Source organism: Camelus dromedarius, chromosome 1 (assembly GCF_036321535.1).
Source record: "Camelus dromedarius isolate mCamDro1 chromosome 1, mCamDro1.pat, whole genome shotgun sequence".
NCBI lineage: Eukaryota > Metazoa > Chordata > Mammalia > Artiodactyla > Camelidae > Camelus > Camelus dromedarius.
This window is the reverse complement of record NC_087436.1, coordinates 92,426,803-92,452,503: the sequence shown is the minus strand read 5'-3', so window position 1 is coordinate 92,452,503 and position 25,701 is coordinate 92,426,803. Positions and strand designations below refer to the sequence as shown.

At 40.0% G+C, this 25,701-nt stretch overlaps 1 protein-coding gene across 5 annotated transcripts in view; it reads right to left on the bottom strand.

Annotated features, from left to right (window-relative positions):
* The window catches only part of ATP8A1 (ATPase phospholipid transporting 8A1), a 214,562-nt gene that overhangs the window by 98,071 nt on the left and 90,790 nt on the right, over positions 1–25,701 (bottom strand). For all 5 annotated transcript variants that reach the window (XM_031435242.2, XM_031435256.2, XM_031435239.2 and 2 more), the window contains 7 exons: positions 25,205–25,277; positions 22,959–23,064; positions 21,285–21,367; positions 16,923–16,972; positions 13,205–13,274; positions 7,558–7,642; positions 5,177–5,316 (listed from right to left, as the gene is read on the bottom strand). In XM_031435242.2, coding sequence (XP_031291102.1) covers positions 5,177–5,316; positions 7,558–7,642; positions 13,205–13,274; positions 16,923–16,972; positions 21,285–21,367; positions 22,959–23,064; positions 25,205–25,277 — 607 coding nt within the window. The remainder of the gene's footprint in view (positions 1–5,176; positions 5,317–7,557; positions 7,643–13,204; positions 13,275–16,922; positions 16,973–21,284; positions 21,368–22,958; positions 23,065–25,204; positions 25,278–25,701) is intronic.

Below are 25,701 nucleotides of genomic sequence, written 5' to 3'. Positions count from 1 at the left end.
TGCACAAATTCAGCCTCTGAATAAATCATCTGATTGATTGATTCATTTATTCATTGAATATGTTTTCAGCGATTAACACAGGCCACGCGGGCAGGCCTTGGAGACTTAGAAGAGCGTATGATGAAAACGGTCCCTGCTCTCAGGAAGCTTCAGTCCAGCGGAGGGTATATGTTAGCTGTGAATTACAAAATGTGTATACATGAAACATAACAAAAGGGATATAAAGGGGAGCCAGATGCTGCCAAAATTACAGCTTTCTGATTATTCTTAAGCTCAAATGTGATCCTCTCTGACCTGTAATTTATTAAAAAAATTTTTTTAATAGATAAAAGTATTGAGTAAGTTTTCATTTTTTAAAAAGCATATTTTGCAATCTATGCCTCATAATAAGAAGAGAAGAACAATTTTATCACCAGGGAAATACTGCTTTGATCACTGCCCAATCTAGACAGGTACCATATCTCTCTATATTCTGTAATGCTCAAGATAATTTGCTTTTATTAACATCAGAAGTGATTAAAAGGTAATTTATGCAATGCTAAAGACATAATTGTGTTTTCCTATTGAGGCAAATAAATATAAAAATTTTTCAAAAGCTCTATTTACCAGGAAGGCATACCTTTATATTTCACACCATGGTTTAATTATAAAATCTTCCCTGATAAGTAAGATCAGAGCCCTCTGCACCACTAATTTACAAAGGAACCCAGCGGCAAAAAAATTTGTGTCTTAAAAATAAATAGAAAGTGGCAGATCAAAGAAGGTGAGAAATTTCAGAGAAACTACTGCTAATGAAGGATAAAGCTTCATACTTATTCTGTTACTTATTTGCAGCTTTTTCCTGCTCAAATACAAATCAATAAATTCTTAATTTAAAAAATAAACCTCATATTTAAAAAACATAGATCAACAGTGAAAGCGGTTTCCTTGTCTAAAATTGCAGGTCCAAACACACTGTCTTTCAAAAGAACGAGGTTACAGGTAAGACAGGGCAAGTGTCTTGTCTGTATGGATGAGACAACTGTAACTTCTCTCAAGTGGTGACAAAGAGAGACGAGGAGGTGTCACTGTCCACACAGCCCAAGAGAGGCTACAATTCTCCGTCTCAAAACAGGTCAAGACACCTCAAGTACCTAATGTGATTCTTATTTTAACTTCTGCATTTTAACTACGTGAGCCTTCTCATTCCTGAATGACTTGGGCTTTCTGGTAATAAATGTCACCTTGACCTTTATTTACTAACAGAAAAAAGATGTTTCAGGAACATCCTGACACAACTCATAGCATTAAAATTAATTTTTTTTAAATCTTTAAAGGTTTATTTACCATCTGAATGCAAGTGTTTGGAGCCCACACTGTACCTCCTTGTAGCGGAGATGTTGAAGGTATTTTACAGATGGATGTAAAAGTCCTACCTCCTCTCATTTGACTGTCCCTAGGGATAACCCTATCCGGAGCACTTTTTTCAAACCTTCCGCGTCCTCTCTCCTTCAGTGTGCCCTGGAGGTGAAGGGAGGGCATTCTAGTCTCAGACGTGCTGGGTCAAGCAGCAAAGCACTACACCAAGGGACAGATGTCATTATCTTCTTGGATGTTCTTGGCCTATTTGGGTATTTTTTTCAGCTTAGGCTAGGAGTTACAGCCCCCAGAGGAACAGGGCTTTACCTAAATTTCCAAAACTGAATGACTTGTTTGAACAAACACTGGAGGGATAAGACAGAGAGTAGGGTTTAAAAGTACAGCCTTAATCGTATTATAAAATGTTCACTTATTTTATAACATATTAAGAATATATTATTTTCAGAAAAAGCTCTACAAATCTTTCACATCTTGAATGTCTCTAATGTAGTGCTACTGTTAACATGTCAATGGCACTTTGCATCATTAATTCAAATATGTGTCCAGAAATACCTTGTATGTGACCACAAGGATGTTCGGAACTTTCGTTGAAAGGGGAGGGAAGATATCTAATTTTGAGAAGCATGTTTTCCAAAAATTTCACACACAGGTGGAATATTGTCTAGTTTTTCAAATTGCTCCGTGGAGCCCCAGGGTCCTCAGAGGTTCCTCATGGACCATGAGAGGGCAAGGCAGGGTTGGAGGGGAGAGTCCAGTAGGGGCTTCTCCCTACCCTTCCACTGTTAACCAGAGCAGCTCTGCTTTTTTATATTTTCTATATATATATATATAGAAAAAATATTTAGGCAATATTAAGTTTGGAAAATGGGTTTTACTCTGAAAACCTCTCTCACAGTCTGAGTCACTATCTTACACGGTTAAGACCAACAGCTATATAAAAATAGATCCCAATCACATAAGAAACAGATTATGTAATAAACAACGCTCACTTAGCGTGGTCAAGAAAGAAGGCAAAATGGATAAGCCCAGGACTATGACAGCAGAATTTAAAGCCAGGGTGACACACCCGCAGAATCTGCGCTCTGACACGTTGACACCTGCCTCACTAGGATGTGTGAGAACCGTCAGCCCCAACTCCTCCTGCACACTAACCCCAGCTGATCTCAACAAAGAGTGGAAGCTCAGACCAAGGGGGAAGAGATCTCACACTGGCTCCAGACATATTAAAACCCTACAGTCCTTAAATGATCAGGGTTGGGAAGATCTTTTTCAGAAAAGCAGCTTTTAGTTGCGGAGACCCCCTCCTTGTCACTGTGCCTTATTCTTTTTCTTTAAAGAGGTCCCTTCTCTCTAACTGGTAAAATGGTATTTTGAGGCTCCTTTCAAAAGCTACCACCTCTCCAAAGCTTCCTTCGGACCAAGTTTGCGGGTCACTCCTCCGGGTTTCCTGCAGGAGCTGGTTCAGACCACGAGACTCAGAGGGCCACGGCCAAGTGTTCCTTACTAGGTTGTGCATCGCTGATATCTCGCATCTATTAACCACCTAGTGAAAGCTAATTAAGTTAATAACTGGAAGAAGCTATAGTTTCAGAAGTAGGGATGGACACAGAAAAACCAGACGTTATTTGGAACAAGCTGGCTGAACAGGGGAACCAATCTCTTCACTTTCCTGATTTTTCAATAAAAGAGAGCATGGCTTATCACAAAGTGCAGAGGAATTAGCTACAAATTCTGTTTTCCATTTATTTTAGGTAAAGAGGCAGTTGTAAGGGAGGCTTCTGTATCTGTAAACTAAAAATATACATATACATGTAATGGATTTCCCCAGGCAATTTAAATTTCAGTGCGACTCACGATCGCCATCTGCTGATGAAAGGATGAACATCTGTTTTAGTTAAGAGACAGACGTCAAAATTAGTTACAGGTATCACACGCACGTACACACACCAACTGCTAAACTTATAAAATCGAACCTATAAACTCTAGGATAGTCAGTAAAAATGTTTGGTACGTTAAACATTCAACTCTGGGAGCTGCTATAGTGCGCTTCAAGTAGAAACAAAATTTAATGGTTAGAATCCATTTTAAAATATTTTTATTGTCAGCTATTATACATTAATTCTATCATTGCCACAGGGTAAATGCTAGAATTAATATTCTATTATTATTATATTCAGGCTGTGTATGAAAGGAGACAGGAGAAAAAGAGTCATTCTCTAACAGGGAAATTTTTGTTTTAGACTTCTCAAAAATGTAGGAAAAGCCAAAGATTAAAAATCAGTACCATCGGAGCTTCAGAACAACATGTAACTTTGGTTGGAGATTCTGAGAGAGATTATGATCATGGCCTCATAAATAAAATGTCATTTTATTTTACCACACAGTACCCCCAAGGCATAATCATATATACGTTATGTTAGAAAAGAGAGAAATTCAGTGAGCTGACTGTGCACATTTCAAATTGCTGGTGGCGGGGGCGGGGGCGGGGTGGTTATCAAGCTGGAAGGTTCCACCCACGCTATGCCAAGCCTTCTGAGCAATCAGCAGGATGCAAAAATAAGTTCACATGTAAGGGAGGGATGAGAAACACACCAGCCTCTAAAGTGATCTCAGTCTACTGAGGAGACAGGAGCACAGGGTCTATGGTCACATGTGGCAACTGCACTGCAGAGAAAAGCCCCTACAGCCGGAGGAGGTACCACATGGTGGGGAGGCATGTGGGGAGAGGACAGAGGACAAAGCCCAGGGGGGCAGCAGTGGTGCGGCTAGCACTCACAACAGGAAGCACCCAGAAGGACACCGAGAGAGAGAGGAAGAAGGGAAAACACAGCAGCCTTTACTCCCTGAAGGCAAGATCAAGTACGCTGCAGCTCACAGGCAAGCCTGATTCTCTGTCTTAAAGGCACGAGGAGAGTTGAAGGAATTATATAACTAGGAAGTCATTTAATGGAAAATTAAAGGTTAGAATAAACACACCTGAGTGGCTAACAGCGTGAACTCTGGAGCCAGAGGGAGAACTTTGGCTCACCCTCTTATGAGCTGAGCCATCTCAGCCAAATTACTCAACCTCTCTGGTGCCTTGGTTTCTTCATCTGTACGGTTGGGATGATTAACAGTACTTACCTCAAAAGGATGCTGTGAAGATTAAATAGGTTAATAGACTCAAAGGCTGCAAACAGCATCTGGCACACGGTAAGTACAATGTAAAAATGTTTGCTCCTCTTGATTCAGGAAGCAAGATTTCTCGCTGCTTGTGCAGCATCAGTCATAGGGTATCCACCACTTTTTGGCGGAAGAGCCTTGGTTTCTTTATCAGTAAAATGAGGATATTTATATTTGTGGCAGAAATAATGTATCTAAGTGAACAATGACTGGCCAGGTATAAGCCCTGGATTGTCCACTTATATATTCTTTATTATGGGCTACAGAGTAACACAAGCTGTGTACCTCTCATATTGTTTTGTATGACATATTATACACCTTTATTGCTATAAGTACGCATGCATGCTTGTGTGTGGGGACGGGGCATGCCTATCCTCAACGATGCAGAGGCAGTGGAAGACGCTGACAAGGACACTGCTAGACTAGCCCAACTTTGATCTGTTACTGCAATGAGACTGAAGACCTATACGGAGTAATTCCAGAGACTTTCCAGCAAAAATTTTAACCAGTATTAAGATTTTTCAATGCTTAGATTGGAGGAGATTCAACAGTTTGTAGCGTGTCAAGATATTTTGATTTTTATTTTACTGGCTTGTGAGTTCAGAATGAAGTTCTCTGGGAACCAACTTTCTGTAGGGGCCAGTCTTCCACGTACCTTTTCGATTAACTCGTAGCTCTCTTCCAGTTTCAGCAGCCTGTTCTGCACAGATGTGGACGCGCGCTGGTAGACTGCTCGCCACTCCTGAAAGTCGCTCTCTGAAATCTCAGCCACGGCGAAACACAGAGTTCTCAACCCTGGAAAAAGGGGGCACACGTGCCCCCCACAACATTAAGTTCAGGCTTTATTCAGAAGTCTGACACTTCTATTTTCATTTAACAAAGTCTCATTTTGAAAACGCTAATTCAATTTAAGCCTAGAGAAACTTTTCTCAAATCCTGTCTTATCAGGTTACTCCTTTGCTTGAAATCTTTCAACCGTTCCCCAGGATGAAATCCAAACCCCAAAGTCTGGCTCAATCACCACACAGCAACTGCTTTCAACCTCATCCTCTGCCATTCACTTCTCACAGAAGGGTCTTTGCACAAACTGGTCACCTTTTCTCCATTCCACCCTCTCCTGCTCCCCCTCTGCTGGCTGCCTCGCATCTACTTTAAGACTCAGTTCTTCAGATCATCTGTTTGAAGCATCCTCTTCTCACCCAGACCCTACAGGCGAAGTCCTCAACACTGCCAAGGTGGGAATGACCATGTTTCATATTGTTTTTTCCTGTGATCTCTCATATTAGCTTGAAGATCCTGGAGGGCAGGGTCCCTGAGTTCTTCATACCTGTAACTCCAGTACTGAGCACAGTGACTGGCTCGTAATAGTGGCTTCACAGACGCTTGTGAAGGAAGAGAGGAAGTCCAGTGGGGTCTACCGGGAGAGCCACCTTCCTCTTACTGGGATATGTGGTTGCATTTATTACTGCACTTTTACTACTGTGAATTTATGGTAAAAAGAGTCTAAAGAATTGAGGGATAGTAACAAAAAAAGACATCCATGAGAAACACCCTGGGAAAACCATCCAAACTGATGTTAGAAGTGACCTGCTTCCAGGGCTCAGTGCCTGTCGGTTTTATAACTCACTTGTAGGCTGCCCTCTGCCAGACAAAAGTTGATGGGCTGGAAACAAGGGTGAGGCAAGAGCGCTGGCCAGCCATGATAAACACAGTTAACTAAGTTTCCAAGAGGACGATGTCCTCGCTCAAGGTCCCACAGCCCTCAGGATAACTGGCTGCTAGTGACCTGGGACCAGGTCAGAAAAGGGGGCGAAGAACACAGGACATAAAGGGCCAGAGAACTCCACCTTCCAGGAAAGGAGTAGGGTTGTCTCCTGCCAGATCACTGCGAGTAGAGCTTAAATCTCTGGGGCCTTATCAGGACATGTTTTCCTCTTCTGGAAACTTGGCTGGAGACTCGCTCTGGAGTAGACATGGAGTACACGTGCCGATCCACCTCAGGCCAGAGAGAACGGGGTGGAGGCGGAGGCCCAGCCCAGTGGGATCTGTCTGGGAACTGAAGCATCTTTATCATCACAACCAGAGAGGAGGACTGGGCTCCCCTCATTCTCCTCTGCCTCAAAAAAAGGAACCTGTGCTGTTTGCTGGGGAGGCAGCGGTACCTGCCAAGTCCAGGCGGAGTCACGCCTCACCGCGTCTGAATTCTGTAAACACGGGGTCTCCGTGCTCTTTCATTTTGGGAGGAGAAATGGAAGAAGGCTCTTCATGTCCCCGCTTTTCAAAGCCTAGTGCTTTTAAAAAAACATTCCTATCTTTTTGCAGCTTGGATTAAGAGGGAAAGGATTTGATCAGAGGTCAGGTGCGGTGCCTCCGGCAACCGTTCCGGCAGAAGCAGAAAGAGTGAAAACTTAGGTGGGAGGTTCCGATACAGCACTGGCCACTTTTGTTCAGTTTGGAGACAAGGCTGTAAATTCCTGTAGTAACTACCCTAACGTGTAACAACCCTCACTTCCTTTCATCCCATCCAGATCAACTCCCTAGACTGTATTTCAGTGGGACGGAGACCACGCGTGTTTACCATGGGTTCTCAGGCCTCACACAGAACCTGGCATGTGGTAGGGGCTTAACAAAAAATCTTGAGCTGAAACTAAGTCGAATAATGATCTTAACAGTTATAGAGGTTTATTTATTTCTTCTCCTCTTACTCAGATTAGAATATCCAGTTATTTGACTCATGTTTCTTTCTTTCTACATTGCTTGAGATATTAAATATTTAAATAGTATCCATTCTAAAAAGCAAATCTATGGGCTCTACACCCCCAAAACGTGGGGACCATGTGTCTCAAGATTTTAATACAGGGAAACAAAATAAAAACAATGGGTGGGAACAGCATGTAACAGGATCTAAATTATCAACATTTATTGTTAAATCTTACTTTAGGGAACTCTAAGTAAAATAATAATGATCCTGTAAGATATTAGTAGCATATGATTTCTTTTTATTCTAATCATGCTTTAATGCCACATTAAACTCACCTTCTGTAGCAAACTGCTCTAAATGTTTTAGGGTAATTTCTTTGTATTTTGAAGTCTCTGCCAGTCGGTCATAAATCACAGTGTCCTGGAAAACAAACAGAAGGTATAATACACTTAAACGAAGTATTCTGAGTCTAATAAAATTGATGTTGGCAACATTATTAGCAGCAAATGAGTATTTAAAAAAAAATCACTTTTAGCATTAGTGTGAAAGCACAAAATATTTTTCCCTAATAACAGTTTCCCTTACGACACTAAGCAATAAGGTTCTAGTCTTATATTTTCATCTTTCTCCTTTCAGAATAAATTTGAAGTTACTCCACTAATACTCTGTCAATACCTCACTTAGCTCTGATGTGCTGTAAGATTACTCCTGACCCCCGAAGATTCTGCAGGACCCTGCAGTGTTCAGAGGTGTCACGAGGAGACACGGTGCAGCACTCAAACCGTATGGGAAATGCTGGGCTGAACAAAGTTAAAGAGCTCGCCTTGCTGCAATACTTCTCAGAGCCTTCAAAATGCTCACGTGCACGGAGGCTCTGAGGGACAGCGTGCTATGTGCCCCACACTCACTCACTACTGGAGCTTTCAGGGGTTGGGGCAGCTTGGCGGGACTGATGCTAACAAAATAACAAGCTCTGAGCAAACACAGCTCCAAATCCACAGAGTGGCCTGGTGGGCAGAGCGGAGAGCATCTTGCACCAAGCACAGCCTTACAGTTGAATATTTCTGACTGTGTCATTTTAGCTTCAAGACTCAATTTACTTAGTCTGTAAAATTAAATGACTGGATTATCTTTCAAGTCCCTTTCAGCTTTAACTTTACGCATCACGGTGCTTCTCTAGTTGCTGCCCCTTTATAAACTGCCTGTTGTTCCTTTGGCTGTTCTGTGGCTCCAGTTTAATGTTTTAAGAATTTTAGCATTTGGCCTTCATGGTTTTATTAGAGCAGGAAAAAATAAATCATTTACCTGCAATTACTTCCTCAGTGGTATTACCCATTTTGGGGTCCCCAGTCTGGGCTGAGATTTGGAAGCAGACAAATGGAGTATGATTTAGAACCCTTGAGAGAAAAAGAACTTTGTGACCTCAGAACAGATGGAATATTCCAGGCCCCAATTATGAATTTCTTTTCATTTTTCAGTGGTGGAATGGGAAGGGGGGGCAAAGCAAAAGGAAATGATAATTTCCCCTCATGGTTCCTTTCTGAGAATGAAAGGTGTAACTTACAAACTATTTTTTTCCGGAGGCTAATGAAATTTTCAATGAAGTTAAAACAGGCCCTTTTAAAACTAACAAAATCTTAAAAAAAAAATTAAAGTCACAAAAACAAAAGTGGTAAGTAATAAGGCTAGGGAGATTAAATTCTGCAGTTTGGTTAAGCATTCTAGTGGAAGAAGTCTGATGCTCAGACTAGAGGAATTCTCAACCTCTGTAGTATTGCCAAAAGCAGGGGACAGAAAACGCCTCCTGCCTGAATTGTATAGTATGTTTTCAAAATGACAAGCACAACTGGCCATGCTCACGTGTGAAAAATACATGCATATAGATACCTTCCCACTCGAAGTAACTTTCATTTATTCAGAGGACTACATCAAGTATTTGGTACATTGTTAGAAACCAAAAAAGCTTTCTTCATAGGAACTAAAGCATACGTAACCCCTAGGATGAGGCCCAGAACCTACTGAGTCTTCCTTTATGGAAAATCCTAAGCGTGTTTACTGATGCAGTGTCTCAGCCCTCAGCAAGATAAAAGTGGAAAATCTTGGTTGGGTGATGCTGCTGGAGGGGCATGGCACAGTCAGATCACAGCCACCTACGTGAAGAGCCTAGAGCTTCATGATCAAGATTTGTATTCAGTAAGTTTTCATTCAAAACTTTTGTTTCCCTGCTCATCCTTCAGTCAGAAGTCCCAGTGCTGCTCTGTCTCACCTACAGTGCCTTGCTCATGGCAGGTGTTCAAAAATACGTGTTAAATGAATAAAACACTTGATGTCGCTCTCAGTCACCCCCAAATTTCACTTGTATGGAACACCACATTATACAACACAGCCAAATAGAAAAGAACTATACGATGAAAAGCAAGGTCATAATGATAAGGGGGCAAGGAGGAAAAAAAACGTCTTACATAGTTACTGATTTAAGCACTGCCATTGATACTGACATTATGTAGATAATCTTGCTATAAATTAGCCAGTTAACCATCAAGGAATCTGACCTTATCAGGTTAAACATCAAGTTGAGACTGACCTGCCCATGAAGCTGGGGACTCTGCGAACTGGAATGCTTGCTAAAGACATTAAACACAACTATGTTTAAATATAGACAAACATTTCCTGTGTTTCTGTGTGCCATTCAGAATTATCTGTACTTTTGTCTCTGATACGGTGGGGAACCGCTAGAAATAACTAATTACAGATGTGGTCTTTTTTGCATATGGCACAGAATTTTATTTAGGAAGCACTTAATTTGAAATTTTCAGTCACTCTAACGTCCCTGAAGCATTAAGTATATTAGTCAAGTTTCTAATTTCTCCTCTGGAATATAAATAGCAGAGTAGGATTATTTTCTTGAATACATTAAATTTTTACTTGTGTAAATGTAACTTTTCCTAAATTGGCTATTATGGCAGACATAAGTTGTGTATTGTGTACTTTTTTTTTCCCATATAAAAATTGACAAAGCAAGACAACCCCATTGCTGAAAATCTGGAAAAAAGCTAGAAAAATAAGTCTTCTATAAACATATACAAACACACACACAGCCACCAGCTCTGTGTATGGACTTTCTAGACGAACTCTTCAGTACCTTCTTCCAATCCACCAACTCCACCCCAAGCCATTCAACTCCATCTAGAGCTTATTTCATTTGCTGATTTTTTTCTCCTTAAATTTATTATGATTCCTAATTTATCTTATGTGTACCCCATTCCCACCTCCCCTCAATTTCTGTTTGATTAAACACAAATGTAGTTTCTTTATCTCGAGCTCTGATTGTCCTCTGTCAGAACAGTCTACACAGATGACCTCATCCGGGGCGAGTCCACGCTCCAGTTGTTTGTGGGCTGCTTGCTTCCCTCTTTGGCATGAGATGTCCTCATGTGTCTGCAAGTTTTAAGCCTGCCCTCTCCTCTCTGCATGCATTCCAGATCAATCTAGTGGTTTTATGTACCCACCCCTGCCCCCCCCCAGCACCACTCGGCAGGGGCTAGCGTGAGTTTTCTCAGCTCTTGCCTGGACAAGGAAGCTCACTACTGTCTGAGATTTTAAAGATGGGAGGCTGGCTCCCATCTGCATTTTACAGAAAGCACTATTTGTGCCCACTGTCCCACAGCAACCAAACTGCAGACATTGCTCCCCGGTTCCAAACCCAGGGCCTGGGACACCTACCAGTCTCAGATCAAGACTTCAGTTCAGTGTACCCCTTTGACTTGCTACTTTATACTGCCTGTTTTATCTTTATACTGCATCCATTGCTACCAGGATTTCGGAATAGAGGAGATACATTAAAGTATGAACACATCATGCTACCTTAACTGGAAAGTATTCTTGACAACTTCTTAGCTGACTTTCATCACTAAGGTATTCTGTTACACTTGTCACTGCTGATTATTTACTCTGCCAAGGAATCAACAGACTCCTCAGACACTCCTCTAAATCTCAGTTCCCTTCCTGGATCCCCTACTTTTCACATGTAGCCCTCCTCTCTTTTCATGCAATAGTTTCTTAGTATGAGAGCTCATCAATCCCTTGCTTTTACTTTCCAGCTATACTTTTAACTCCTAAATCTGTATCATCCTCCCATATTTCTTCCCCTGTGAAATTCAGGCATCTCTGCCTTATGGCCCAGATGCAGCTCCCAATCCTTTGTCTTAGTAAGTGGTATCAATTAGTCTATTCGGTTACCAAAAAGAAATCTGATAATAATCCTAGATCATCTTTTCTCTCATCACCCACATGTAATCCATTACAAAGTCCTAAATCTCTGTCCTCTTGATCCTCTCTGCAATTGTCTTTGTTGATAAGATTTCGATCCTTATCAATTTTTGTCTGGACTGTAGTCAACAGCTTCAACTGGTAACTCTCTGTGTCTCTCTTCTACTGTAAATCATCTCCTAAATGGCATGAGAATGATCCACAAAGAAAGTACAAGTTCTTGAGCACGAAGAGCTCATGACTTAACTCACACCCATCTTTCCAATCTCACATTTTGTTATTTCCTGCCAAACAACATGTAGTTCTCAAATGTATCTTGCTGATTTATATGTTTATGCCTTTTTAGTGTTCAATCACATATCACTGCTAATTTGGGAGTGGAGGGAAACAATGCAATAAGTAAGTTAATGTACACAAACCATCTCTGTGATTATTCAAAAAGGAAGCTCAACGTTTTTATTTTTTATTCAATGCTTTAACTCTTCAAAGTGTCTAGCCAGATTACTCAAAACTAAGAAAAGAGGATGTGAATTGGGTGTAGTAAACTGGAAACAAATCAACCATTTAAAGTGGAAGGTCTAAAGGCTCTCTTTAACCCGTTATTGCTGGATGTTATCACTGGGATGGGAAAGATCTTCCAATATACCTTAATATTATATCCTAATCTTCTCTTTATAAATATTTCCTTGACTAGTCCTAAGCTCCTGACAGGTCTTCGTGTTCTTCCTAACCCCAAAATTCAGTTCAAAGTCTGGTAGATAAAATGCACACAACAAATGTTAGGTGTTTGAATCAACAAGGGAAGGAATTCTAAAACTAAAGTCATGAGATATCATGAAATAATTCTACCCAAATGCTTTAAAATCAAGGCATTCAAAAATTGCATTTCAATGCTTTAAAACCAAGGCACTGAAAAACATTCTCAACAGGAGTTTAACTAATAAGCTTGGGTTTCTTAATAAGTTTTGTTTTCAGGTTCCATGTAATAAAGCAAGGTTGCTGGTTCTATTTAAAATTGGAACGTTCCAAGTTGGTAAGTTACCTGACTAGTCTAAACAGACCAAGTACATGGAGAGTATAGTTCAGAAGGAAAATTCTAATTTCAAAAACAAAAAAAGGTCCTGGTCAGTAGATTTTTTAATTTTTTAATTTTTCCATGAATGTAAACATATTTTAACTAGAAAAATTTAGTTAGAATGACAAATTACTATTTGTATCAATATAACAAGCCAATACCCCCAAGCCAACCAAAGTTAGAAATTGTTACAATTAAAACAAGGCAAGACAAATAGTAATCACCACATGAAGACACTGCAGCAATTGTGATCCAATTTTCTTTCCATTTCTATGGTGTTTAAAAAATCAGATTCAAACTGATAGAGATTGCTACATTTCTAATATAATTTAAAAACCACTTTTTGTATTTACTTGTCTTCTAATGTATTTATAAAATATAAACCTCAAATATTATGTATCAGAAATTGAATTATATAAGTAACCTCGGCCAAACTTTTTCAAAGCACCAAATTTGCCCAGAAGGAATTCCGCATTTCACCAGAAGAGGCTGCACATTATACTATAAAACACCACCGAAAGTGGATGTCAGCAACTTCAGGCTTAACATCTGTGTTGCATTTCCACAGCAGAACACTTCACATATACATTATAAACCACCATAAATCAAAACTGTAAAAGACAAAAATAACAACTTACGGCTCCCTTGCAGTAAAGTCGTAACTTCCCGGATGGAGTGCGAACAATCACTGACATTCTTTTTCTAGCACTGAAAGAAAGAGGGTTTCCAGGATGTGTCATCGCACTGAGAACATGCATCTGTGTGTTTGTCATGCCTCACATACTTTCATACTCACAGTGAAAAAATAAATTTGGCCAAATTATGAGGTTGATCCTTCCATATACATCTAACCATCCCTTGGGTGTACCGCTGGGTACCCTGAAAGTTACGTTATGCTTTTTAAGGCACGAGGGTACCACTGGCTGCCCTAGAGGAATAATTTACAAAATAGCTCCCTAGAAACCTGCAAGAGTTAATACCCACCAGGGTAGAGGACAGTTCCGGTTCAATGTTTTCAGATTTAAAAAATATTTAAGCCAGTATCTGTTACAATGAATTGCATGTTACAGCTTTTATTAAAAACAGAAATGATAACCCATTTTTTAAAAAGTACACACCCAATCACACACAATGGCAAACACTAGCATTTTAAAAACCCACATAAGCCTTCACAACTATCATTTTTCAATGATTACTAGTAAACCAGTGGCATCATGTAAAAAAACCTGATTTATATTATAAAACTAAGTTAATGAGCACAAACGTTTTAACATTGTGTTGGCAACACGGACAGATAAAAATCATTAGTCAACGGTACAACATTTCCAGTGCGTTAGCAAAGAGACAGAACAAACTGGTTCGGCACTGCACAGGACAGAATACGGCTCACTTGGGACAAAGTGTGTATACACATTCTCACCAAAAATGAGGGGTACAAAGGACTTCTCAAGTGTCTGTGTCTACCTATGTTACCCTGTAATGTTCTGTTGCTAAAACCCCGAGATGAGTCCAGCACAGCACTTAGACGTGTTGTCCTCGCGTACAGTGAGGAGTTCCCTCCAGAGGTACCCAGGAATATTCTGTCCTCTCTTTCTCCATCTGTAATCCCCATTGCATTAGTACCTGTGATCTCCATCCCTGTGCTTTAGGACTACGTTTAATAGGGACCCCTTTGTGGGGACATCTGTGTTTTCTATCTCAGCTCTTCTTGACTCGTGTCTCTCTGCATCCAGCTTTGATGACATGGTCCCAAACTCATCCACTTCCTTGCTCTTTTCTTCTCCTGGCAAAACTCCTAAATCTTGGGTGAACAGGAGTCCTTTCTGTGGTGTACCAGAGTAAGTGGACACTACTAAAGTCACCCAGCCAGAGATTAGTAAATACATGGTCCCAATGTCTCTGGGCGCTCCATTCTGCCTCGTCACCTACATTTCTCTAACTGTCCCACTGTCCCTCTTCCCTGCAAGTCACTCTAGACTCTTCGAATTTTCGCAATTCACCTTAATGAAAGGAAGCTTTCAACAAGAAATCCCCATTCTTTCTGCCCTTAAAACCTGCACATTTACCCACTGTGCACCATCCCCGCTGTCTCTTTTTGGACACCATGGAGGAAATACCCCTTTTCCTAATAGAGACCTTCCTTTCACACGTGCTGTGAACCTTCTCTCACCCTGCTTTCCCAGCCACCCATAAAGGTATGCTGCTCTCCCTGAAGGTGCATCTTCTCCTCCTAGAGTGGACTCTTAGCCGTATTAAAGGACGTTCTCGTCTCTCCCCTAAGAAACTCAGCCTCCGCCACCGAGCACACACATCCCTTTTCAATGCTCTCCTCTCCTTCCAGCTCCGCCTCCCAGAACAATCACCATACACACTGTCTCCACTCACCGCCCCCTCTCCCCCCGGCTCCTCTGTCATCCCCACCTTGCTGCTCTCCTCACCGGGCCACTGACTTTCTACATCCAGCAAATTCCTTCGGCCTCCGTCTTACCTAACCGTGCAGCGGTCTCTGACATGGATGACCACTCTCTCCTGGAAATCATCCTCATCCTTGGCTTTGTGCTCTTGTCCTTTCTTCATCCTGTTTCTCTAGCCACAGAGCACTCTCTTTTGCAAATTCCTCCTTTTCTAATCAACCTCTAGAAGTCAGAGTTACTTGTAGCTCAGTCTTCAGCCCTTCTTGTTCCCGTTACTCTCTATTTTATATCCAGGAACTCCAACCCACTTTCACGGCACTGACTACCATTTGCAGGCCAGCGACGACTGAACTGTTATTTTCAGCCAGAGGCTTCTCTTTCATGTGTCAGGTCCCATGATCCCGCTGCCTACCTGACCCCTCCACTGTGTATTTCACAGTATCCGAAACTCACCGATGCGAACATCTCATCCTCAGCCTCTATCCTGTCTCCACCATTTGTGTAAACTGTGCCTCCATCCACCTAGTCACTCATGCCAGAAGCCCTGACCCTTTTCTCCTGCCACATCCAATCCTTCCCAGGGTCTCCCTGACATCCTTCTGAAGGGTATCTGGATTCTGTCAACTTCACTTTGTTTTCACCACCGTCACCCTAGTCTACACCACTAACGTCTTCCACAGAGACTATTTTAATACCACCATTTCCACTTTTCTCACTTGCGCCCTTCAGCCCCCCCATCACAGCAGCCTGAAAGAGAGGCTAGCTTTGCTTTTTTTCCCTTCATGGCACTTAATCACTTACATAGTGCTTCTGAATGTGTGTTCATAAACAAATATATCTAAATGTTAACTGATACACTATTAATAATATACTACACACATAATACAAGTAGGCTTAGGAAAAACAGTCACTTTGACCTGAAATTAAAAAGATGGGGGATACACTTTGGGAATACCCTATTACAGTTAATCATCCAACTTCTTATGCATTTCCCCTTGAGCCTTTCTGTGCAGACAAGTAAAAAAAAAAACCAAAAAACAAGGTTTAAACAATAAATTAGACAGATCCCATTACTTTTGATATTAACCACTGGCATGTGGTCACTCCCAACCAAGACTGTGACCAAAGCTGGCACAGAGGAGGAAATGCCTCTGCTAGCCAGTGTACAACCTTGCCTTATGTAGGAGAAAGTTCAAGAAAAGAGGTGGACACTTATTTCCTTGAACAGCAGCATTACTTCCTGGCTGTGGCCTTGAAGATATTTTTAAGTGTCTTCTGAATGATGACGCACTCTTTAAAGACCCTCCTACCTGTAGCTGAGGCCAATTTGCTCCAAGATTGTGGGTTAGTTGGGAAGTTACACAGTCATGTAGGAATAAGAAGCCAGAACCTCAGAGACATCACTGACTATAACGGAAGACCTCTCTTATCTGACCTTAAGAAATAGAGTAGGACAATCTCTGCTTTCTGTTCTTTCTTACTAGATGGGAAGTGGTTTTATACCTAACAGAGAGATAAATACGGTTTCTGAAATCCCCAAGACAATTAGATATTATAATGAGCACATAATTAGGCTGGTGGGTTCCTGACCCTGATTCATCTACATTTCATATATTCTGGGCACCTCTAAGTTTAACAGTGTTTCCAGGTCACTGTCTTGGTCTCACACCCTAAGGTTGTGATGTTATGTTCAAAAATATTTTTATACTGCCTCCAAGGAGTCATATCTTACAAGACTCTGAAGAGAGTTGCTTATGATTTACTTACAGATATGACAATTAAAACTTGGACTGACCATCTTAATTTAATATTTTGTCTAAATAAATTTAGTTAAATAAAAATAAAGCATACTTTCTATTTATTTCAAAGGCAAAAAAAAAAAAAAAAAAAAAAAGAATAGACATTTATATCATACATACAGACCCCAGACCAGATGTCTTACCTGGTGAACTCTAAGACATTGAGTAATTCGTATCTTTCTTCCTGCCCCAGCTATGAAAAAAGGGAAAACGTGATTACATAGACTTGGAACTATCTTTAGCTTCTTGGAAATAAACCCTAGTCATGAAGTATTAATGTAAAAAAAGTCAACACAAACAAACTGCCCCTTCTGAAATACATCGTCTTTAACTGAACTTAATCACTCTCAGGCAAAGATGAAAGACTGGACACACACATTTAATTTTCATCCCCAAAGCCCCACTGAAACTACAAAAAACCCTTAGAAAGAAACTTGCAATGGCAGGAAAATAAGAGACATTAGCACTAAAAATTTGGAAGCTAGAAAATAGGTCAATGAGATAGGCTAACTTAGCAGCTACGAGGAGTTTCGAATGCTATAGCAGTCATGGGAAAAGCTGAGAACCAACCCAATTTATGTCACATAATCCTTAAGGGGCCTAAGGAAGTGGCATACCAGATAGCTCTAGAATTGTGGTAAAGGAGGGGCCTCAACTGGGACGGCTGGGCAAGACTAGAAAAGCAGCTCTGGGCACTGGCTCTCCCTGCGTGCTGGCAGAAGACCAGAGGCTTTGCTCTATAAAGGGTAAAACAGAGGTTCTTCTGTCCAGAAACTGACTGGCACAGTTGAAGACATGGCATTGTGGTTATATTCGTATTATATGCTGGGACCCAATACCCCCGACCTACTCGGTCCCCCACATTCTAGCCACCAGACCTTTCCAGGCAGACATGGGAAGACGGCTCTCTGGGGAACCCAACCAGCCCAAGAAAAGCCCTAAAGGTACTGACAACTAACTACCACCTTCCACATGAATCCCACCAGACCAGCCTGCAGTGAAGCCGGATGTTGACAAATACCCTCTTATGCTCAGAACCCCCTGCCTCACCAGCTTTCAAGGTCTTCACTTCTAACCATGAGAAAACCAAAGATTTACAGGTATCCAAGGACAGTGACTAACGTGCAACACAGGAGCCCAAAATACACTCTGGGAAAATAGGTAAGAGCAATTTGGAGGAATGCGAATTCAAGAAGAAAATGTCCACTTCAGCCTGTGGAGTGTCAGGTTCTGGGTTTCCTGATGGGTACAAGGGTCTGGTGAGCAGGTCCTGGATGCCTCTTCCCTGAGTTTCATCACCACGATGAAGTGGTCTGTTGTGGCTTTGTATGTGGCATTTTCTGTTGTATCATTGGAACTGGATTGCTGTGGCTCCCTGGTTGCGTAAAACTTTCTGCAGTGTTTTATACCCTTGGGAATATTGCTGTACTCGCCAGTATATGCTTTTTAAGGGGACCCATGGAGCAAGTGAAGAAAATGTTTGAAATATTAAAATTGCTCGTAACAGTTGTTCCGTTTTTGTGATTAACATTTATGTCCTATGCTGTTCTTTGGTGACAAAGGAGGAGACTGGCCTTTTGTTCTGCATACTGCAGCTCTTGTCAAAGGTCTGGCACGGTCTATTATACATCCCACATGCAAGTGATGCAGTAATTAGATGCTGCTCTTTTCTCCTAAGTGGAGGAGGGGAAACTCTGGAAAAGAACACCTGAAACTTGGTATTTAATCTTTAGCAAAGTATGCTTTCCCAGTACAATAATCACTGCAAAAACAACTACAGTGACAGTTTAAGACCATTTTATATTCTAGTAAAAACTATACGCTTATTTAAACTATTAAATGCTTGTAGCTGTTTTTAAAAAAGAAAATATAAAAAAAACTATCATTATTCCTCTCGAAGTAACATAAGTATAACGTGTGAAACAAGAACAGGATGCTACTAAAAAAAGAAATATTGAAAAAACAAAAAAAGCTTCTGGAAACTAAAAATATGATAGCAGAAATGAAAAAAAAAAAAAACAAAAAAAAAAACAAAAAAAAAAACCTCAATAGAAGGCTAAGAAGATAAAGCAGAGGAAAATTTCCAAAAAAGCAGAATAAAAAGGCAAAGACATGAAGACTAGGACAGAAAAGTTCAGATTAGCTCAAGTTCTAAAAAGAGAGAGAAGAGGAGAAAGAGGCAAGGAAAATGAGTGGATTCACTCAAGAAAATTTTCCAGAACTGAAGGGTATCAATTTCCAATGGAAAAGGATCCACTCAGTGCTCAGTGCAATGGGCTGAAATACTCCCAGTAAGGTACACAGTCACGAAATTTCAGAACTCCTGGGGCAAAGAAGGTCCCACAACCTTCCAGGGAGAGAGGGGGTGGGGGTAAGTCACAGAAGACTGGACTTGCAATGGCTTCTGACTTCTCAGTGAGGGGTACTGGAAGCCAGGAGATGGAGGAGCAATCAGAATTCGTACGGAAACCGATTTCCACCCTGGAGTTCTACATGCAGCAGGACTACTGATTAAGTATAAATGTTTACACTTGAAAGGACTAAATAAACAAAAATACAAACAAATAGCTTCCCATGCCCCTTTTCTCAAGAAGCCAATAAAGAATGTGTTCCACAAAAACAAGGGTAAACCAAGAACAAGGAAGACATGAGGTTTAGGGAATAGAAGCTCTAACACAGGAGACAGGTAAGGAAAATCCCCCGGGACACAGGAAAGCGATTCCAGCGGGACGCCCATGCGTGAGACACAAGTGTCCACCGGCGCAGCCCCGACCCCTGAGCCAGAGCTGGGTTTCCTGAGGGCTTTCACGACTGTGCCCTCTGCTGCTGTAACACCTTTCCAGTAGGATGACACTGACAGAAAATGTGTTATATCAACACAAAGAGTTTACTAAGAAAGAAGATTTGACTTCCAGGGGAGAGAAAGTCCAAAACCACGAGAAAATCAAAAGGAATTCCAAGTGCCACAGAAGCCAGTCTCTGAACAAAAAAAAAATTTTTTTTTTGACCCATGCCAAGGAGAATGGAGGACTTCAAGAGGGATGTCTCAAGGAAAGAACTGCCCACTGGCAGATTATCTGGTGTAACTGTACTGACAAAAGTGCACTAAGAAGATACAGAACAACTAGTAATAGGTAGACAGAAAATTAAGCAATTGGAAAAAAGATAAGAGATTTATCTTTAGGAAATAAACAAAAAAATTACTTTCAGGTGATAATTTTATATTTGGAAACACAGTATTAAAAAAAGAAAAATACTGAATACAATAATGTTCTGCTAGGATTATCAGCACAGTCATAATAATATAAACACTAGTAATTTTTTGATGAGATATAATTCATATATAACAAAGTACATAGATCTTAAAATATAGTTCAGTGAAAATGATATAGTTTGACAAAGGTTTACTTGGTGTAACCACCACCCCAGTCAAGACACAGAACATTTCCTTCATCCCATAAATTCCTCTGTGCCCTTTTCTAATCTCCTCCCTGACCCTGAGGCAACCACTATTCTGAACTCTGTCACCACAAACCACTTTTTCCTGATCTTAGGTGCATAGAAATGAAATTAAAGAGTATGCACTCTGTGTCTGGCTTTTTCTTTTGGTGCTCAACAAAATGTTTCTGAAATCTGTCTATGCTGTTGATGGATCAGTATTTCTTTTCTCATTTTTGTTGCCCTGTTTAGATATGCCGTTGTATGAGTGTGTCACAACTTGTTTGTCCATCCTCTTACGAGATGGACATTCAGTTTGTTTCTAGTTTTTGGCTACTATGAATACGGCTGCTGTGAACATTAAACATCAATCTGTGGACATACGCCTTCATTTCTCCTGGGTAAGTGTGAGTACAACCGCCGGATCAGGTGCGTGTTTACCTGTGCTGGGAAGCTCTAAAAGGTTTTCCAAAGGGGTTGTACCATCCTGCATACCCACTAGCAATACACAGATGCTCCACTTGCTCTGCATTTTTGTTAACATTCGGTGCTGCAATGTTTTTAATTTTACCCTTTTTTGCTGGGTACATAGTGGCATCTCATTAGACTGTAATTTGCATTTCCCTGATGACTAATGATGTTTTTTCATGTGCTCACTAGCCATTTGTATATCTTCTTTTGTGCAATGTTTGTTCAAGTCTTTTCCCCATTTAAAACTCTGGGTCTGAATACTTGTTTAACCGAACAGTGTAATATAATTATAATACTACTGGGAAGGGATGGTGACACCAGAGAAATAACTCCTCATTTAATAAAACAGAATAGAAAGTCAGTAGATAATGTCTAAAATTGAAGAATCAAAACGTACATCAGCCATCACACATTTTTAAAAACTGTGAGATGTGTAAATGCCTGAAGAAACAGCTAAAAGAACAGAATGTGGTTGTTTTGGGAGAACAGAGTAGGGAATCTCTGTTTTATGATGAGCTTTTTGGTAGTATTTTACCTTTGAAGCTATGCATATGTATTGCTTTAATAAAAAAGAGACTGAAAAATAAATAACTTACTGAATCTATAATCACTGAGTCAGGTGTCCTTCCAGTGAAGACAAAATTCAGTTGCTTGGCTGCTCTGACCAAGGCTCCTTCATCTGTTTTAGGAACAGAAAAGTAAGCAAATAGATGGTGAAAAAAAATTATCTCCAAAACAAAAGAAATATGTTACTGCAATACAGAATTTTCTGCTTAATTTTAACAAGAATTAGAGTTCTTTTCATTCTGGCCCCTGTTATTGAAGTCTGTTTGTTTTTAAATTATATGACAATGCCAAAGGAGTGAGTAAAATGATCTTACAAATCTGAGACATGTACAGACACCAGAGTCAGATTTCTGAAGACTGGGTCTCATTGTTAGACATACACATCTCAGAAGGAGAATTTAAATGTAACCCTTGGTCCAGCGTATTCTCTAGAGAACTTTTCTCAAAATGAATAATGCATAAAAAATGAGGAAATCCTACATTTGCAACAACATGGATAGACCATGTGGGCATGATGCTAAGTGAAATAAGTCAGACAGAGAAAGAAAAATACTGCATGATCTCACTTATATATGGAATTTAAAAAAGAAAAGAAAAGAAAGAAAGAGACCCAAACTCATAGAAAAAGGGAGCAGATGTGGTTATTAAGGGTGGAGGGAGGGGGAAGGAGGAATCGGAGCACAGTGAAAGGCACAAATTCCCAGTTATAAAATAAAAAAAGTACTAGGGAACACAGTTATGTATGTCAATTATTTAAATAAAACTGGAAAAAAATGAATGAGACAAAATGGCCTTGTTTCACCCTTTTTCTCCTAAAATGCTGAATGTAGAGAAACTAACACTACTACTATTTAGGGTGCAATTTAAATGGATATAAATGAATTGACGCTTTATGGCATCATATATTATTTACTTTCATCACCATTTATATCAAACCTTGTTTCTGAGGGTAGGGTGTGGGATCAGAAAACATTTCCATAGTCTCTATCCTAATGACAGGAGATTCATCCTAATGGTTTTTAGGAATTGGCACATTCTACAAGGTTGCAGGTGCTGGTTTAGAATACAGCTTAAAACATTTATAACAAAGTTCTCCAAAGTGTGCTCTTTCTTTCTTGAAATCTTACAATCATCAAACGAACTACTTACCCAATTTTCCATTGAAAAGAAGCCTAAACACTAAACATTGATAACTGTGCTAACACATATTTCATTGAGTCCCTTCAAATGTTCAAAACTTTGCTCATCCATATAAATATGCAATGGGCTCCCTGATGGTCATTTCCAAAAGAAGAAAGCAAAGCTGGTATTCCAAAATGCACACTGTTCAGGCAAACAGACCTTCCTTTTCCAGTTTCTTATGTGCAAAAGCTTGACTATCACTTTATTCTTACTTATTTACGAAGAAGGGAGAGCCTGCTTGTATATATTAAAAAGTACCATTTTTTACTTGTGTGAATTTTGTCATTCAAATTTCCATGTAATTTGTGTCATACAACAAAAATTACACAAAGTTATATATTTTAGCATAGACATAATTTTGAAAACCAACGTTTTTCTAATTAGTAAATAAGATTTTTGATTTAAAAAAATGAAACTTGGTTATTTTATTTCACCAAATTAAATTGATTTTTTTCTGAACAATCTCAAATTTCAGAACAATTTTCCACCAAAACATTACATCACAATTGCTTCATTTGTACCTGGAGATGCAGCTTGGTAAATAATCTTATCACCTTCTCGCTCTGGTACTGCTGTGTGACAAACGGCCATCATTGTAAGAAACTCACAAATTATAGGTGCAGTTGGCTGTCAGAAATGAACACAGAATTCATCCCTTTTCATTTAAACGACTTGACACTAATGACAGTATTACTACCTCATGTATATCTATTAAGAGTGTGGCTGTTAACTATTGAGGGTGTAGAAGACAAGAAGTCAACATCTATTATGAAGAAAAATATTAACTGAAATCATCCATTCTTACACCTTCTCATTTCTTTTCCAAACATTTATGCAAGACCACTTTGTCTTGTCAAATAGAAACATTGTAGCGAAAAAGACAGATATGGTTGGATCCTGTCATCAGGGGACAGGAGAGAAGTTCTAAAATATTCATTTACCTGGTTCCTGAATTCTAATGTAAATTTTAGGCACCTAACCTCTCTGTGGTTCCACCACTTTGGGTTGGGGTGATGACGGCTGGGAATTCCTCAGTACTGTTTTGTCCTCTCTCTTTGCAAAAATGGCAACCCTAACCGACACATGTTTTACTTAATAAAAAAAACTTGATTGAGCACTTGCACCTGGAATTCTACAGTCTGAGGAAGACATAAAAGCGGACGCTTTCTGCAGGAGCTCAGACTTTACAGGAGACAAGAAGCCAGATTTTTAAATGAAACATCTTTTGTCTGGCTCCTGATGAAGAAAAACGTCATTCAAATTAATAAAGGGGAAATATTCCTCTATGCTCTTGGACAAAAAAAAAAAAAAAAAAAAAAGCTGATTGGAAAAGCAAATCAGAACAGTAACTGAAAAAACCGTGTTCAGGCTGGAACAACAGATAAAATAGACCAGGCCCTGTGATGTGAAGTTTCGACTTGTGGGGAAAGTACAGAACACAGATAAACAGTCCACAAGTATTATTTTAGTGTGAAAAGGGCTACAAAGGAGAGAATGTGTAAATATCATGAATGTGACTTGGGCCAGTCTGGGGTTGTTCTCAAGACCAGCTGATGAGGTTTTAGCATCGTGAAGCACTGAGCAGAGTTCTCCACCTAGCAGGAATCAGACACGACTGAAAAAGCCCCAAAAGAGGAAAGAAGGAAGTGTGAGAAAAGAGAAGTCCAGTGTGGCCTGAGAAGAAGGAAAAGGAGTGTGGCTCCTAGTGAGGGTGGGGCCTTAGGCAGGGGCGGATGACATAACTTTGTAACTGGAGAGGGAAGTCAGAGCGTGGTTTTAAACAGGGCAGTGATGGGACTTGATTTCCACCGGCCTCACTCCACCTGCCACGTGTAACAAGAACCAGAGGGGGTAAAAATGGAAACGCGGAGAATGGCTGGGAGACCACTGTGGTAATTCACCTGGAGCGCACTGTTCGTCTGGACAAGGGGAGAGCAAGTGAGAATGGAGTGAAGCAGACATTCAGGATATGTTCTAGCAGTCACACTGACAAGGGCGCAGTGACTCATCACAGATCTGGACACAGAGGGAAAGGAGGTATCAAGAGCAACCCTAAGGTCCTCGAATGAGGAATAAGAGAGGTGATGGTGCAATTAACTGAAGCTGAGAGCACCAGAGGGAAGAGGTGGGTCTAGATCTAGGTTTTGTGGATCTCGAAGCTCATGTTTTGCTGAAGGCAAAAATACCCATATGAACACAATGTTAGGGCCCCACCCTGGGCACAGTGGGTAAATCTACCGCTGCTAGGAAGGGATTAGGTTTCGGGGTAATGAGCATGTGTTCAAGTTTTGGCACACTAGGCTTGAAGCACTTATGAGAAAAAGGTTTGGGGTTTAAACTTAGGAGACCATATCATCTGATCTGATGGAATTTTAATAAGTTTCAGTAGCTTCACAGGTGGCATGTTCACATTGGGTGGCAGGTGTCTGAAGTGCTTACTGTGTACGTTTGGCACTGGCCTACAATTCTGAGCAGGTAATCCATTTTTACAGATATTTTGAAATTAACAATGATTGTTTCATACAAATAGAGTTCTAGAATATGAAATAGTTTAAAAAGACAGAATATTCATGGTAATATTACAACTAAATTTCTAACAACCATGAATTCATGTTGGCCAAGTAAAAGGAATTTAGCAACAGATTTTGATAATTATTAAAAATGATCATGAAACTAAAGAAGGAATATATAAACATGGAAGATAATCAGAGAAACACTCATTAGCTTTCATTTATTAATGAAAAGTTAATAGTTTTATGTTGCTTACATGATTATTTTGGAGGTTTTCCAGCAATGATGAATCACTAAATGTTTTTTCATCTCCAAACTGTGAGCTCTGCCTAAAAGGAAAAAAAATGGAGCAAACGTGGTTCATTTATACAAGCCCACTGATCTATTTGTAACTTACTTTTAAAATAAATCATTATGCCTGAAAACCCCTTAAAAGATTAAATATAATTTAGCTTGCATTTCTAGATGAGACATCACAGATTTCATGACTGAATCATAAAATACTTTCCAACATTCAAAATGTGAACGCCTTTGCAGCGTAATGAAAAATAGTACTTTACAGTTTATTTTCTGGGAGTAAAATTATGTTGTAGTCACATGAAGTTTTAAAAAATTAATTTAAAAATGTAACAAACTGCTAAAATACCTGGAGCTGAATTTTTCTTCAACTTTATTAAGTTTTAAGAATTTTGAGAATTAATGGAGTTATTATAAAAATATTAATTCTTTTACTTTAGCCATGAGAAATCTTTA